The sequence below is a fragment of the Siphateles boraxobius genome, unplaced genomic scaffold (genome assembly GCF_051911475.1).
Source record: "Siphateles boraxobius isolate OS27281-9 unplaced genomic scaffold, OSU_SipBor_1 29, whole genome shotgun sequence".
In the NCBI taxonomy this organism is placed as follows: Eukaryota; Metazoa; Chordata; class Actinopteri; order Cypriniformes; family Leuciscidae; genus Siphateles; species Siphateles boraxobius.
This window is the reverse complement of record NW_027508908.1, coordinates 16,961,031-16,973,749: the sequence shown is the minus strand read 5'-3', so window position 1 is coordinate 16,973,749 and position 12,719 is coordinate 16,961,031. Positions and strand designations below refer to the sequence as shown.

Genomic DNA, 12,719 nt, shown 5'->3' with positions numbered 1-12,719 from the left:
CAAAACAATAGCTCCAACCAGTGCCACAGTGTTTGTGAGCGGATCTGCAGCTTTGAACAAATCGTGAGAGTCAATGATTCATTCATAATTACAGCCACTTGCTTCGTTACTGATGAATGAATGACTCAATGACTGGCTCATAAAGACCGTGACTTGTCGCCACCTACTGGCGGATTTAATTTAATGTTTAAAAGCATCACTTCGTTTTTACAATCATTGCATATTTCTCTATTGAACATTTTATTTTTATTTTAAAGCATTATTTATTTTATAAAGGTATAAATGCAGTGGAAATATCGATTTAAGGGGCAAATATTGTCCCTTACTGAAAAAGGAGTGACTGCAGAGAGGGGGTATGCAGAAGGATGTTAGGCCTCTAGGGGTACAACACTCTAAGAGAAGTACTGGGTTAAGGAATAGAACAAAGTCAACATCAAAGCACAATACACACACCAAGGGCAGAAAGTAATACACAGAGGTCACTTACAAAGTTAGGTTACAGATACAAACAAAGAGGGATTCAAACAAAAAATATGTAATAAGGTAGAATTTACAGACTGAGCTGAAGAGTAATATTCAGAGAGAGAGAAAAAAGTTTTTTGAATGAGAGAAGGGAGGCTTGACGGATGTCTTGGGGAGGCGCCACAACGCTAAAAGACCTGATGGCTCCTATGGTTACCAGACTATTAAAACTGACTGAATATGGCACAGCTCCACCTAAGATATGTTTCACCAGCCGCCACTGGTTTATGTTTAATATTAAAAAGAAGGGTACATGGAGAATTAAGAAATTTAAGAACTGGATTGTTCATAATAGCCCAGGAAAAAAATGTAGAGAATGTATTTTTTTTTCACTTAGCTGCTTTACTGAACAATACACCATTATAATTGAAGACTTTACACTGTTGTTGGATGAAACCAATGAAAGTAGTGAGTGTATATATTATCTATCTTCCATATATGCTGCCGCTATATCAGTCCAAGTTGAGTCTGATTACTGATAACTGTACCAAATTGGCAGATTAAAAAATATAATTATATTATATTTTATAATTACAATTATATTCAACATTTATTTGATCATATTTGCTATTACCGGTACTGTATATTTGCTATACATTTCTACAACTATTCTTCATTGGCCAGCTCTTATTACTGGCCACGAAAACTCTTGATTGGACTTAAATGTTTGTTCACCAATTTTTTTTGTCTATTTCTTTCCTGGCAGTGGTTAATCCTTGTACTAAATCTGAGCCCTGACTCTATTGGGTGTCTAGACAGTGCTTGTCGTAGACAGCGGCGGAACTATCGTAAAAACAGCCATCCGTTCCTGTTGTACTTCAGCACGGAACGTAAATACTGCGACACTCCCTGTCATCTTCAAACATGTGGTGGTTTTTGACTTGTATCTTCGGCTTCATCAGACTCTACTTAGACGGCGTCAAAGTTCTCCTATACCAGCTTTTCAACACATCGTTCAACCTGCCAGGTTAGAGGTTTTTATCGTTTCGTATTTGCAGTGGTCTAGGGGGTAGTTATTTTATGTGTCTAGCAGCAGTCAAATATTTATTCAATAGTTACAAGCTGTCTTGTCTTGTGGGAGCTGCGCTTAAAGGGACAGCACCCAAAAACAAATTTTCTGCATCACATTCAGTCACTATTCACTTTAGTTGAATGGAACAACAGTTGTAATGAATGGATGGATGGATGGTGACTAGCTGTTTATTTGTTGTAGTTTATGTTACAAAAAATAAGAAACAGGTTAAGCATAATCTCAGCCAACGCGATGTAGCAGCCATACAACAGTATATAGGCTACAGCAAAGAAAATAGTGTCATTGTCCAGCTCAAGTAATTCAGTGTTCATTTTGGTTGTAAAACTCCTTAGTTATTAATTTAATTAAAACGCGTGTGTGTAGATAGATATATTAGATAGTTTGATGGATAGATAAATTAATTTAGTAATTGAGTATTTTTACAACCAAAATGAATCAACACTGAATACTTGAGCTGGACAATTTTCTTCAAGATCTGCTGTATATATATATATATATATATATATATATATATATATATATATATATATATATATATTGCTGACATTATACTTATTATTATTATTATTATTATTATTATTATTACTTACTAATCTCAAGTTTCTACTTCTCCCTGCAATTGTAGAAACTTCTATACTTTAATTTAAATCACTGTTAAAGGGCCACCATGTCCCAGTGCATAGCACAAGGATTAGACCCAAATCCTTCCTCACAATGGTCTTTTGATTCAGAAATATTTAAAGCTTTTGAAGCCCACGGGATTAGCTACAAGAAAAAAAAGAAAGATGATTAGGGAACACTGATTTTTAAGACTTTTTTTTTTTACTATTTTGTGTGATGGCTATAAAATATAAGCCTAACAGTTAGTTGCATAATTAACTTAATATTATTTGATTTTAACTGGAAACATTTTAACTTGCAAATGGTAACGAAAAGTGACTGTTTATCAGTGATGATTGTCATAATCTCACTGCTTCACTGACTTATTGGCCAGTAAAAGATCAATATTGGACAAGTGAACTTGTTTTTCAATATTATAAATTAGTATTAATAAATAATACCCATTAAGCAAAAGAGTGAAGGAATGGTATCACTAGTAGGCTTATCACAAAACAGGTCATGCAGTTTTTACATTTAATGATCCCTGAGGCCACTGCACATCCAAAAAACACTCACAGAGGGATGAAAGAATATGTCCCAAACAAAGACAGTCCATGTCAGTGTAAAACAACTAGTTTTTGTAATATTATGCATTCAACATTTTTCCATAATTTTCTTGCTTTCTGTCTTGCTCAGATTTGCCCAAGCAGAATGGAAAGGTTGCCATAGTTACAGGGGGAACCAGAGGAATGGGATATGAGATTTCAAGACATCTGGTCAGCCTGGACATGCATGTGATCATTGGTATAGTATTATCTCATACCTGATTTCAGATCAGTTAACCAAAACCAGTGCCATAGAGAGAAAGAGTTGCGACACGCTTTGATGTCGCCACTATGGCTGTCACGTGGTTCATGTAAGCCCCAATAGTTCCAAAACATACGCGGGCTGTCATGTTCTTCTATGGGACAGACAGCAGCGATTACATTATTGACTGGTAAATATAAAATAAAACACACACCCAAATAATTTTTCAGCTGTTACTGCATTATTGCATTTAGTTAATGTCAGTTTTAGATTTGGACAGGCAGGGTGACAACGAAATACTGTATATTACTTAGATAAGTTTTAGGGTTTTTTTGGAGGGAAAAGCTTAGTGTTCATGTTCGCATGGGTAGTAGCAATGGCTTTAGCTGCTCATCTGATGATGGACGTCTAATGATATTTATTTTAGCACAACTGGGCTGTATTAGGCTATTGATCCGTGATCTTGCTTATAAATCCCGATTCAGGCATTAGCCTACCTTCGTGATCACGCAAAGAGGTCTGCAGTGGCGTTCCGTTCAGAATTCAAACCAACATAAAATATAAATAATTACGCTGTGCATGTACAAATGATTTAGGAGGGAAATGGACTGCTCCCATAACGTAGAAAGCAACGACTATATTTGCAGCAATGTTCGGTAAATATTAACTTCATAAAATTAAACCGTAGAGATAGTTAATGAGTGAATTAACTATGTTCCTAAATAGGCTAGCAGCTACGTAGCTAAATAACTGTTAACGGGATTCATTTCAGTATGGCTAATGTACCCTTTCATCCTACCCTAATCATCATGCACTAAACCATTCATCAGAAAACACACACACATACATGTATACGATGTACTGTGTACAGTACACATGTATATATATATTTCAATCACACATTACTAACCTTAACCCATACACATAATATATTAATTGTGTATGTGTATATATATATATATATATATATATATATATGAATGCATGTGTATTTATGTAGGCCTATATGTATTACACAAACACACATTTTGACAAATATGCATATATACACATAACCCTAATCCATTTAAATAAATGAATTGTGTGTGTGTGTGTGTGTGTGTGTATGTATATATAATATTATATATATATATATATATATATATATATATATTATTAATAATATTATATATTATATACATCAGGTTACCGTAAGTTAGCTAACGTTAGTGTCACGTAAGCTATAGCTGCAATTAACCTATTATCTTCCAATAAACATTAACTAAAACTGGCTACATAAAATATAACTACTGACTAGATTAACGAGAGGTCGGCTAATGTGTTTAAAAGTAAAAAAATAAAGTAATTTCATTAATTTACCAGCGAGCGTACTTCGGAAACACTGAAAATGAATGGGGTTCAATGCTGGAACTATCAGTGTTTGGAACTATCGGCTGCTCCACGACACGCGTTACTTCCGCATTCCAAAGTTCCTATGGCGGTCTATGGGAGTGTCGCAACTCTTTCTCTCTATGGCACTGACCAAAACTATTCCACTGGTGTCTTGACTCCAGCTTACAGTTTCCGTGGTTATTCCCGTGGTTATGCAATCTGTTAATTGGTTTTCTGCTACTTGTGATACTTTTTAATATTTTCCATACCATGTACAGTGCTATTAGCATGACTGGTGTTGAAGGAGCTCAAACCCACCTTCTTCTTCCTTATCTACATGTTTCAAGCATTTCCTCTTATTTTCCCTCCTTTTCCATCTGCATTATCAATAATAGCTTTTTCCTGGAGTTTAGTGACACATAAAAGGCAATAAGAAAGGCTTAAGCAAGACTAACTCTTCCTCAAATGTTCATTCAAATGCAGGACAGGGTTCTTAGGGTACTGCATATGCAGGAACAGGACTTGACTATATGCACCGGCTGTTTTGGTAATATGTAATAGCTCATGGTAAAATTGTTGCGTAATTGCACTAGTTGTACCAGGAGCCTGAGGTGAATCTGTTCCTATTTGTAGGTAAACTGTCAGAAAAACATGCCTATTGATGGTTAAAATTGAATGTCACTGGGGCAATAACCTGAAAAGATATTTTTGGACATCATCTACTCATAAAAGGTGCAAAACGATGCGGGGCTTTTTTAATTCCAAAGGCCAAGGGAACTTTATCAGGATGCGTAGTATCCTAGATCCATGAAACAACTGGCCTTTTAAAAATACAAATCTGCCTGGCTCTATGGGAATTTAAGATAGGGGTGACTTGACTTATGTAACCTGTATTTTAAGGAAGAACATTTATTTATTTATGTTACATTATTCATTCACAAAGAAAATTGGTGTCCTTAAAGGTTGGATTTTTCCTCACATTTTAAATTAAGGCATTAAGATCAATTTCCAAAAGATGATTTTTTTATTCCTCTTTTAGTCAACTTTAGCATGGGTGTGTTCAGTTATGCTAGGCACTGTATGTAAATGATATTATTTGATGCATTTTCTTGTAAAAAAAATATTGGAGTTAATTTGGAATTATTCAGCCTTTATTAGCAAGCAGAAACTATTGAGCAAACGCAGATGGGATTAATATTCATGAACCCAGCAGCTCGTCAATCAGTAGTGCGGTCTATATTGTTATTAGTTGTAGAATCTGTAGTAGTATTATTATCTTATCAGTATTATTGTACGTTTTTTACATTTCAAACTTGTAATTGATTTGAGCTTCAGCAAGAAATCAATGAGGTTTGTTTTCGCGCGCCCAAGCAGGTTCGGTTGAGCTTCTGTTTATGTTCACTGATCAATTTCTATATGTGAATAAAAGACTAAATTCAATCTGTTCATTATATAAAGTGATCTTGATTTTCGTTTTTAAGTAATTTGTTGATTTAAATTCTTCATGTGCCATTGATGCAATAATAACTTAATTTGTATATTTAACACCTTTCTTTCCTGTCTTTTCTTTCTTTTCTTCAGCTGGGAACGATGAAGAGGAGGGGCTGGCAGCAGTGAAGAAGATTCAGGAGTTGAATCAGGGAAAAGGTAAAATTCTTGCTAAATTAAATGTTTTTGTTGGGCCTGGGGCTTTTAGTTGGTCTGCTGTGTAAGAAAGGCTCTGTGTATTCCGGAGCATCATCATGTCTACATCCTCTTCCATCGGTGATCCTGACCTTTACGTTCTCCTTGAGGTGATGATTTACTAAACCACGACCTGATACCACTTAAATTGCAGCTAAACGGGATAATTTTTCTTGCCATGTTTGGACTGGTGTGTTTACTGGAAGAATGTGTGAAAGCAAGCAGAAGAATACCAAGAGAGAGATGTTTGATGATTGTGTTCGCTGAAGAACCATAACCTCATTGTAATGCAGATGGGATATCGAGAGCTGCGGTTCGGATGAAGGCGCGCTCGCTTCCCTGCGGTATCCACCCCTCCCCAACGTGGATTTTCAACAGCTAGGCGAGAACAGGCCCGTCGGTTTTCACTCCGAGTTTTCATCATTGGGCTATTGAAGTTGAGAAATAATGCACTGAAGGAAAGCTGTGCTTCTGCCCTCATCTAGGGTCAGATTGTCTGAAACCTTAACTTTAAATACCAGTTTTGAAATTGGTCTTTGGTTCAGAGACAAAAAAAAAGCAATACTGCAAAGATGTCAGATGTGCTAACAAGAAATGAGTCTTTCGAAACAAGCTAAGGCTTGGCTAGAGGTCTGTTTATGTGTGTGGCTTTATGCTCAGCATGATCTTTCACTGTGCTTCTCTAAGCTGGTCTAATAATGACACATGATCGCTCTTTATACGACTACAATCACCTAATGAGGATTAGACATCACATCCAGTTAAACCGGAGTCAATTTAGGAAAAAAGATAGACTGAGCTGACAAAGATAAGACATGTAATAATAATGGGCTTAGAAGGCTGTATGGGAACTTTGTTTACTGCTGCTCAATTGGACAGGCTAAATGTTGCTGATGGTGGGTTATTAAAAATGAATGCTGTGCCAGAATGTTGCTGGTTTGAAAGAAGTTGGTGTGGTCATATAGAGGTCACACTTGAAAATGTTTACTTCAATGTTTGTCTCTATTTCCTATAATCATTTATCTTGCTTCTGAATCACAGTAAATATTGCACTAAAATTGCCAGGACTGTGTTGCTTCAACACAAGCATCATTATGACATGCTGATAAACTTTAATTAAATGTGAATTAAATTTACCTTGGGGTGCACAATTAATTGAAAACTTAATCAAGATTACGATTATTGTTACCACAATTAACAAATCATAAAAAGTGTTGAATCTGTGTCACTATTAATGACAACAGGTACTGTGTGTTCCACTTCTGTAACTGGAGATGTGTAAACCTGCAGCATTAGCTTCAAGTGTTGTTGTATTGCTTGCTTATGCATTATTTATTAAAATTGAGAATAATAGTATTTCATGCTGCTAAGTGGGCCACTGTGAAGTTAGGCACTGTGTAAAAAGGCAATAAACGGATTTTAAGAACATAGTTTTGGGCTTGTTTTGATTGTGTAGCATGCATTATGAATATGACATGCAGTTGCCTTACACAAAAGTATTTTAATTTATATTCATAAGTTAATCACCATTACAATATCAAAGAACATATTGAGGAGCCATTTTTGAACCCTCATTGGACCATTGTTGCATTGACACTATACGTATCTTATATTAGTTGATTTTACATGTGTTTTTATACATTGGTCTGTGTAACATTTTGTTCATTTGTTGTTGCAAATTTTGCTCCCCGTGGTACAGTTTTATAACTGGCTAACATGAAGTTTTGTTCAAATTGTGAGGATGGCTTGTGATGGTTGTGGAAGAATTAGTTAGTGTGGGTTAAATATTTTAAATATGCCTAATGTTTTGCATAACTAAACATGACATACTGCTGTTTAAAATAAATTAATACTTTTATTCAGCAAGGATGCATTAAATTGGTCAAAAGTTACAATTAGCTAAGACGTTTACATTGTTACAAAACATTTCCGTTTCAAATAAATGCTCTTCTTTTAAACTATTTAATCCTGAACATTTTTCATTAGGATTTCCACAAAAATATTTAGTAGCACAACTGTTATCAACATTGATAATAATAATAAGAAATGTTTCTTGAGCAGCAAATCAACATTAGAATGATTTCTGAAGAATCATGTGACCCTTAAGACTGGAGTAATGATGCTGAATATTCAGCTTTGCCATCACAGGAATAAATATCATTTTTTAAATATATTAAAATGGAAAAATATTCAAATGGAATATAAAAAGTTATTTTAAATTGTATTAATATTTCACAATATTATTGTTTTTACTGTGTTTTTGATTGAATAAATGTAGCCTTGGTGAGCATAAGAGACTTATTTCCTTATCAACCCCAAACTTTTGAACTAGTATACCAGTCAAAGTGTTGGCAAGGCAAGCTAAAATTTCAAGTATTTGCGCATCCGGGACACCAGGAAAAAAACATTTACTGTGTAGCCCTTAAAGTATTGAATTTAGATAGCTTTAGTTGAATTTACCCAAGCTCAATTGAACTGAACCACCCAAAATGGCACAGGCCAAGCTCATCACGGGGTCACACTGACCCCTTACTCTGCAGCTCCAAGATAATGTCCATCTTAGACAGATAGTGCTGAGTGACTGATTCAGGGCAAAGCGCTGCTGGCAGGCACACTCGTCCCATGCTGATCCGCTCTCCTCCTTCTTGCCCTGACAACACAAGGCAGACGTACAAAGCTGAGCCGTGGCAGGCGGCTATACACCCTGTCAACACGTTATGGATTCAGTCATTCTGGATGGGCGGGCAGTTATGTTCCCAAGGCTGTTTTCCACCCCTCCTCCGCTTGTCTCTTTTTTCGTGCAGCTGCTGCAGTGCTGGATCTTTGGTGTGATTTCTGATTGACAAGGGATTTGTTGCTCATCACAACGGTTTTCAGAAAATGTCTGTGTCAGATGTTAGATGTGGTCATGGAGCCTGCCATAATGACATGCACTTTCTGAATTTACTGTAGTTGTTTGACCAAGATGTGCTGATATGTGACATACATATTGTATGGCCATCGAATGTCTGTTTAAATGTCTCTTCCTCTGCTTTGCACAGACGGACTTCATCTCAATCTACATGCTGTCTGTCTTAAAAAAGTATGCAAGATCATGATTACACTGAAAAAAAAATGATATGGTTACGTCCTTGTTCTCTTTTGGCTTTATCTGATTGTAGAAATGTGGAATTAAGTTTCTTCTTATGAAATGCAATGTTCTTCGCCAGACGTAACAAGCCCAAAGTTCATGAGGCATGCTTTTGTGTTCTTCTTGGTGTTTCCACCTTGCTACTCTGCCATGGATAGTTTTGCCCAGTATCTTTCTGATGTTAGTTATGCTGAGCAATTTTTTGATGTTGCCCTGGTGTTTTTTGTGACTTTCTGGATTGCCAACTCCAAACATGAAATTTCTCTGATTGTGGTTCATTGATCTGAACCGCTAGTGGGAGGAATTTTGATTCATTTCAGTGATTTTAATCTTTTTGTTCCCCAAAATGTTTCTTTTAGACTCACTAATTTGATTCTCGTCACCTGATTCCAATAGGCCTATAATTTTTATATTTGAGAATTAGGGCAGTTAGTATTGGGCAACTTAGTATTGACAAAATTAATTTATCAGCACTAATAAAAAATATTTTACAACTGAACAAAGTGCATTATGATTGTAATATACACAGTTGAAACGTTTTGGGTCAGAAAGCACTTGCTCATTACTTCAGTTCTATACTTTTTGCTTGAAAATTAGTACCAGCAATTTAGTATCTAGTACTTTGACAAATAGAACATTTAAAAGAACAGCATTTATTTAAAAAATTTAATCTTTGTAAAATTATACTTCTATTTACTTTTAAGCTTTGATCAATTCAATGAATCCTTGCTTAATAAAAGTATTAATTTCTTTAACAAAAAAATCATACTGACCTCAGACTTTTTGAATGGTAGTTTATGTTAACTTATGACAAAAACTGTTCAAACCCAAGCAATTATTTACTACACAAAAAGAGGTCTGTGGTATCAAGATTTTATGAAGGTTTATGACTCTTAAGTGTTATGACTCTTAAACCTGTTTGTAATTATCAGTAGGACATGGTGAGAGTTTATTGTGGTACCTGTTGAAAGCCAGCTTACAGCTGATGTGAAGAGCAGACGTCTGCACAACCAGAACCTGCACAGAACCTTCTGGATCCTCACCAGTGGAGTCAATGTTTAGTAAAATGTCTACTACAGGGCTCATTGTAGGTGTGACGGCACCCTACTCCCTGATGTAATTAGACAGACGCCCCAGCATATGGCCAGAACACACACTGTGTGTCAAAGGTTCACAAACGTTTAAAAAAAATGATTATAGAGACACCGGCGCATATGCACCAAACAGGAGGTTCATACATCTGTGAGCATTTGATAGTGTTTGTGCATATAACTGTGTTATATCATCTGTTTTGCATGTTTGTAATATAACAGTCATACATTTTTATCTTCAGCGTCTTCATTATAATAGAAGTGTGACACTGCAATAATGACGTCAATGAAAAAAACAGCCCATTCCCTTCTTTATCTCCATCTTTTATTGATCTGCTCCGTCTCTTCCTGTCTCGATACGGAGATCGGAGAAATCTTATCATCCCTTTTAAGATGTACTGCCCTATCTGCATCTTCCATCTACTTTTTCAGAGACCTGTTGGAGTCCGACTCCACTGACAAAACCCTGCATCTCAGCCAGAGCTGTCACTTACCCAGGAGTTATTCTCTATCAGTCTTCCTCTCTCAGGAGCCCATGTCTGATTTACTGGCCGCATTTGAAAATGGAGAAGGGGGTAAATGTCTTTGTTGGTACTTGAAAATGGAGGTATGCCAATCACAATGGCCTGCAGCTGGCACTGTACCTCTGGTGCCAAGATACCTCATTACCACACTCTTTGGCACATCCAAACTGAAAATGGTAAGAGAAAGAGCAAATAAGGATGAGGCGGGTATATTCCATGGTGGTGTCGGATCCCCAGATTAACTCACCTCTTAGTCGACCTGTTGGTCAGGTGCCATCAGGAAACGGCACTCAGGAGTTCTGCATGGGATCTTGTGCTCATTAGTGCTGCTCGGATTCTTAATCAGAACAGAACATCTGCAGGCATTCCTGTCCAGCAGCTCTTCAAAAGGCACACCAGCGATCAATCATGCCAGGACAGACAACTCACGACTGAAGAGAAAGTCTGGAATGAAAAGCATAGAGTGGAAATACACAGACAGAAATTGCCATTGTAGAGTTTGTAAAGGTTTTGATTTTTGAAAAACACCAGGATTATTGGTTCTGGTCTCTCTTCAGGTTCAGGCACAATCGATAGGGTGATCAAACATAGGGTGATTTATTTACATTTAGTCCTCTTTACAAGAACCAACTCTTTAAGTGGACATGGACCAAAAATTGTTTCTTTAATATTAAATTGAATATTTGAGTATAGGGCTTATTTGAATTATTTCTAAAGGAACGTGTGACACTGAAGACTGAAGTATTGTCTACTGAAAATTTAGCTTTGCCACCACAGGAGCTGTTTGGGTAGCTGGCTTTTTCTGCTTTTAATCAATTTTAACTTAGTATAGCATGAAAACGCACATTCAAAGTACATTTTTGACTGACAACATGTTTAATTTGGGAGCAAGGATATGATGGCATCAACTTTAGGAGATTTTTCATGGATTCTAGGAACTGCAGCCTACTTGTTTATAGTTGATCTAGATGGTTTCCTTTGTAACATTTTAAGCAATTTTAAGAAGATTTTAAGAATCTTTTTCCTCTGGCTGGAGAATAATTTAATACATATTGCAATATGATTTTTTTCAATAACTGAAATGATTTTTAAACACATTTCCGATGTTTCAATATACATTACAGCATTAGCTACGTTTACATGCAACCAAATAATCCATTAGTAATAGGATTGACGGCTCAATCGGACTGAAAAACCCTCATGTAAACACCTTAATGGATCCGATTGAGCTCGATCAGAATGAAATTTCAATCGGATTGAAAGGGGTGGTTTAGTCCTTTTCTAATCTGATCGAGAGAACATGTAAACACTTGATCGGATTGAAAACCGAAACTGAAAGGACTGCACATGTGCAAAGACGTAGAAATAGCGTAATGACGTATGACGCGTGAATGAGCTGTTCTTCCCGTTGAATAAAGTGTCATATAAATGAGTGTCCTGCAGTGGTGGTAAGAGTACTGAAAAAACATACATAAAGCATTTAAAATTAGGCGAAAAGAAACTGGGCCTGAGCATGCTATTGTTGCACATAAAATATCAATATTCATAACTGTGCAAAGAATTCAAAAACCTTTAGAAACTCATATGATAGTTCAGCATCACACACCATGAGATGGGTTAAATAGAGAGATTAAAAAATACCCAATTTCTCTGCAAAACGGTACCAATGTTAGTGTTTTGATAAATGAGAATCACTAATATTATCAGATTACCTCACCTAATGCACTGAAAAAGGCTAAGATAGTGAGCCAACACTAATTACACACTTTAATTCCATGCTATTAAATATGTTAGAATTTAAACGTAAATGCACATTGTTCTAGAAGGGTGGCATCATCCCTTACATTTTACACGGCTACATTTACTCACATTGTAATGCTGATAATATAATTTGTAAGGAAAATTGTGCATTAAATAGGGAAGTTATATCCAGGAAACTTTTACAAAAGAAACAAACA

At 36.1% G+C, this 12,719-nt stretch overlaps 1 protein-coding gene across 1 annotated transcript in view; it reads left to right on the top strand.

Moving 5' to 3' along the window:
* The first annotated feature begins 1,226 nt into the window (after nt 1-1,226).
* The window catches only part of dhrsx (dehydrogenase/reductase (SDR family) X-linked), a 68,444-nt gene continuing 56,951 nt past the window's right edge, over nt 1,227-12,719 (top strand). The window contains exons 1-3 of the mRNA XM_077246830.1: nt 1,227-1,489; nt 2,852-2,959; nt 5,915-5,980. Coding sequence (XP_077102945.1) covers nt 1,387-1,489; nt 2,852-2,959; nt 5,915-5,980 — 277 coding nt within the window. The 5' untranslated portion in view covers nt 1,227-1,386. The remainder of the gene's footprint in view (nt 1,490-2,851; nt 2,960-5,914; nt 5,981-12,719) is intronic.